General features: G+C 52.7%; 2 protein-coding genes across 2 annotated transcripts; both read right to left on the bottom strand.

The window, feature by feature from the left end:
* Positions 1–714: 714 nt before the first annotated feature.
* GLOTRDRAFT_27386 (uncharacterized protein) lies at positions 715–966 on the bottom strand (the record flags this gene model as incomplete). Its single annotated transcript, XM_007873344.1, has 1 exon — positions 715–966. A coding segment is annotated over one exon (252 nt), but the record flags the coding sequence as incomplete, so codon positions are not given.
* Positions 967–3,993: 3,027 nt separating this feature from the next.
* On the bottom strand, positions 3,994–4,533 carry GLOTRDRAFT_16397 (uncharacterized protein; the record flags this gene model as incomplete). Its single annotated transcript, XM_007873343.1, has 1 exon — positions 3,994–4,533. A coding segment is annotated over one exon (540 nt), but the record flags the coding sequence as incomplete, so codon positions are not given.
* Positions 4,534–4,831: the final 298 nt, after the last annotated feature.

Raw genomic sequence — 4,831 nt, 5'->3', positions numbered from 1 at the left:
GTAGCCAGCCTCGCGAAGACGCTTATTGTCGCTACGCTGCTTCACGTTCTTGTCTTTCTTCGTCTCCCTCTCCAACTCCTTCTTGATCTGCAGCGCCCGATACTCACGAAGCTGCTCGAGCTCGGCCAGAGATATGACGTCTTTCTTAGTGACGAGTAAAGGGTCCTTCCCAACAAGGAAGGCCATAGCGCATATCTCCGTACCCGGCGTGATGTGCCGAGTCGATATTTTTATCTCGGGAACACGGATTGGTCCTTTGTTGAGATTGAAGGCGCGAGCGAACTTCGTGTAGCCACCGGGAACCGTGAGAATTGGCGGGAGATTGCCGATGCGTAAGAGCTGTTGGAAGTCCCAGAAGGCCGCTATCTCGGTGTGGGTGAAAGAGATCCGATAGCGGTCGCCAGCGTCAAAGATAACCTTGCCGGCATCAAAGTCTCGATGCATGTGGGGGAAGTCGGAGATGCGAGCAGGAGCCGACATGGTGGCAGATGAGTTCTTAGAGTAGTGAGCGTCGAGTGGTTGGATGGAGGGTTGGAGAAGGATTTCCAGCGAATTTATAGAAAATTGATTGAGGCCTAACTGGCCATAGTACTGTTGCGGGTCGGAAGGCGGCTTGCCCGTTCCTTCCGGTAAACGGCCTATACTGTCAACTCCTACAGCTTCGAGGTAAGCCTTGAACGGAGTCAGATTAGCCAGGTCCCGATATGGGAGCCAGGTTGCTTCCCCGGTCTTCCACTCCACTTGGAAGGCAGCCTGACGTCCCTTGCCCTTGTGGCACAGCACCCGATTGATCTCCCATCCGAGATCTCGGGTCGCTTGATCATCAGTGATAAGAACGTGCTCGTCTGTCCTTCCTGGGAATAGACGGTCATCGTTAGGCTCATAGATCCTAAGCAGTGATGAATGGAACACGTTGTGAATGCCTCGAGCCTTGAGGCTCGGGGGTAGTTCCAATTGGTAGGAGTTGTTACCGAAGTCGCGTTCTATCCGGTAAGGCCCCATCCATTTAGGCATCATTTTCCGCGAGAGCCCTTTCGGGAACCGCAGGTTCTGGGTAGACAGGTAAACTGAATCATCAACTTTGAAAGGGGAGTACCGCCGGCGGCGGTTAGCATCCCTGATCTGTTTAGTCCGCGCGGATATGATGCTATCGTGCGCGGCCATGATCGCTTGCTTCATTTTAAGCGCATATACCCGCACCGCCGGGTATTCATCTGACTTAACTTTCCCCCAGACAATGGATCTGGGTATAAGTCCCGTATTCAGGAAGAACGGCGAGTAGCCGGTACTCGCGGATCGGGACATATTGATCGCGAATTCTATAGCAGGTAACTTGCTTACCCAATCGGACTGCTTCTCTCCGATGCATTGACGCAGCATCTGAGTGACGGTCCGGATGGCCCATTCGGTCGATCCGTCGGACTGTGGGTGATAAGCACTTGACATTCTAAGCTTGACGCCCATCAGCTGATGTAAGCGGGCCCAAAAGTGAGATGTGAACAATACATCCCGGTCACTAATTATGGCGGTAGGGAGTCCATGATGTTTGTATACCTCCGAAAATACAAGCTCAGCGACGTGCCTTGCCTTGTAATTATCCCGGCTGGGTACTAAGTGCACCATAGCCGTGAGTAGGTCTATAATTACCGTGATGGAATCATAGGTGCCATTCCTATCTTTGGACTCCGGGAACGGTCCCACGAAGTCGATGCCGATGGCTTCCCAGGGTCGGCTAGGAACCTGAAGTGGGTTCAGAAGTCCATAGGGTTTCTGGGTGGACGGCTTGCTCCTATTACAGGTAATGCAAGTACGACAATAGGTCTTGACGTCCGAGACCATGTCCGTCCACCAGACATGCTCACGTAACAGGTCCAGCGTCTTCTGAGAGCCTAGGTGTGCTAACAATAGGTGTGCATTAGCGATAGCTATTTCCCTGGCGCTACGGCCTTGGATAGTTATCTTAGGTATACAGAGCACAAGTTGGTCGTGCATCCGTAGATAGACCTTCCCTTTGTCAACAAGGAAGTTCTTGTACTCCCGAGGTTTATTGATGATTTGTTTAAACCATGGGTCCTCCTCATATCGGTTGGTAACCGCTTGTTCCAAGCTAATACCTTCGTTACCCATGAGGTAGTCAAGGAAATCATAATTGACTTCCTCCTCCTCGTCCTTGTCCGGATTGTGGACAAGCGGTGGCGTGGTACCGAAGGTGGCCATACGATCGGCAACCTCCGCACGCGCTTGGTCTGCGTGATCAGCCACTTTTGCTTCCGCCGGTGGTGGTGGCTGTACCTCCTGCCTAATCGGGCTGGAATTGCTGTCGACTTCCTCTAAGTCCGCTTCCTGCTCCTGACTAGGTAGTTCCTTTGTCTGTCCAGCCCCTCCCTCCTGATTGGGGTCACGGACAATCAATCTGACCTTCCGGATGCCCTTCCGCCATTCACGGAGGGTCTCCGGTCGTCCAGTCTCCGCGGGAGCAATAGCCATTGCTTCCGGGCCCACGAAGAGGGGCATGGAAATACCGTGCGAGGTGAGTGTATCATTAGATGCCCCTTCGTCGTGGTCGGTATATTCGGACCGGGACCGTACCGTACCGGGAGAGTCGCTGGAGTAGATCCGCGACAACGCGTCTGCGAGGACGTTCTCCGTGCCAGGTACGTGTTCCACTTCGAAGTCAAACTCAGAGATCTTCTCAATCCAGCGCGCCTGGCGGCCTGTGAGTGTTTTCTGCCTCATTAGGTGGATGAGGCCCTTGTGGTCAGTTAACCATTTAAACTTAGCCCCTTGAAGAATGTCGCGATGCCGCAGCATGGATTCGACGCCCGCGAGCATTTCCTGCTCGTGGACAGCGTAATTCAGCTGTGTTGTATTGAGCTTCGCGGAATAGAAGGCCGCTACCCGCGCCGTGCGGAAGTCCTTTCCTTGGCTTATCACCCCCGCGAGACCCCCGTGTGACGCATCGGTCACCAGGTAGATAGGATCTGCGTCAGGTGAGTAATCCAGAGCCTTCCGGTGATGCTCTCGGTGGGCGTGTACTATAGCTTTTACTTCCTCGAAAGCACGTTGGTGAGTGTGCTCCCATTGGAAGGGAACTGAGTCCCCCGTGAGAGATGACAGTATCCCCATGGGAATCCGCACTTGTGCCAGATCATCGGCCAGGTATCCGACGGAGCCAAGGAACCCCCGCAATAGGTCACGGTTGGTAGGCGTTTTCCATGCGAGGACACTATCAACCTTATCCTTGTCCATTCGGACACCATCATCATCGACGATGCGGCCCAATATGCGGATCTCCTTTGCCAGAAAGTGAGCCTTCTTTTCTCCTAAGAACAACTTCTCCTTCTTTAGTGTATCAATGACCATCTTACATACACGTACATGCTCCTCGAGCGTGTCCGTATATATAATGATGTCGTCAAGGTATACATCCATAACCACACCCAAGTGTTTCGCGAAGATGTGTGACATCAATGCCTGGAAGGTGGCTGGCCCATTACAGTCACCCTGCTGAAGCACCAGACTGACCATATTGCCGTCAGGTGTAGTCATCGCCGTGCGATTGATGTGCTCGGGTACGATTCGGACCTGTTCGTACGCATCCTTCTGATCTAATATAGATCGATACTTGTGCCTGGACACCCGCCGAAGGATCCCTTCGATATCTGGGAGGGGCGTAGTCATTCTGACAGTGTTCGCGTTGCGTTCGCGCAGGTCTACTGCAATACGTAACTGAGGTGGGATCCCCTTTACGCCCGTGCCAGGTTTCGTCAAGAGAAGCATCGGGGAGGCATTACCACAGTGAGTCGGTTTCCAACGACCACTCTTAAGGTAAGCATTCTTCTTCTCTGTCCAGTTAGCAAGCTGGGCATCCGGGCATCGTGCCGGGCGCCAGCTATACACTTTACTTTCATCCTTTAGGGGAATTGAGTGGTTGATAGCCCGAAAGGGAGGTAACGGGGCCTCACGCCCGTCCAGGAAGATGGGCCGTGCATAGTCCATAAGACTCTGACGGACGTGCTGTAGATCATCTTCAAGGAGGTCAGCGGCTCGAGACTCGAGCACCCGAACACCTTCACCTCGTAGGGGCAGTGGGTCCGCGCTCCCGACTATAACCTTCGGTGGGTTCAATCCTATCATTATGTTGTGCTGAAACAGGAACGGAGTTCCGAGGATCAGGTCATAACTTTGTAGGTTAATAAGGTCGAAGTACCGGTCGCAGTTGATCGACTGGTACTGAATTCTGGCCTTAGCCCCCCAATTAACCTTCGATCGTGAACCCTGAACGGCTAACTGCACGGGTAATGGTTTGGTGAGTTCGACTTTAGCGACCCGGAGCTGATTGGCCAGGTCATAGGACATGAAATCAGCCAACGAGCCAGAGTCCAGCAGGGCTCGAGCTGGCTGACCATTGATTTGTACAACAATGACGATGGGCTTAGGTATGAGCCGTTTAAAGTCTTTGGTTACTGACGCGTTCCTCTGAATATTAGGGTACGCGTTAGCGGGGACTTGTACCCCATTCAGCTCAGTAACGGTATACGAATTAGGTGAGTCTTCACACCTAACCCGGTGGGGGAATGCGAGCCTGTCCGCCTGGTCTGCATAAGCCGCAGCCAGGAGAGACAGGTAACGGCTTTCCCCATCCTCTTCGAATAACTCCTGCAGTCCCAGGGAGTCTTCCCCTCCCTCCAGGATGCGTGTACGAAGTTTATTTAATGACAAACACAGTTGTTTGTCATACCATGAAGGTATATTGAACTTTGGGTTCAATATATGCTCAATACCCAGGTGAGCATCGAAATTGCGTTCTTTGTCATGGATAATGATAGCT

Source organism: Gloeophyllum trabeum, assembly GCF_000344685.1.
Source record: "Gloeophyllum trabeum ATCC 11539 unplaced genomic scaffold GLOTRscaffold_00111, whole genome shotgun sequence".
In the NCBI taxonomy this organism is placed as follows: domain Eukaryota; kingdom Fungi; phylum Basidiomycota; class Agaricomycetes; order Gloeophyllales; family Gloeophyllaceae; genus Gloeophyllum; species Gloeophyllum trabeum.
This window is presented reverse-complemented; position numbering and strand designations above follow the sequence as displayed.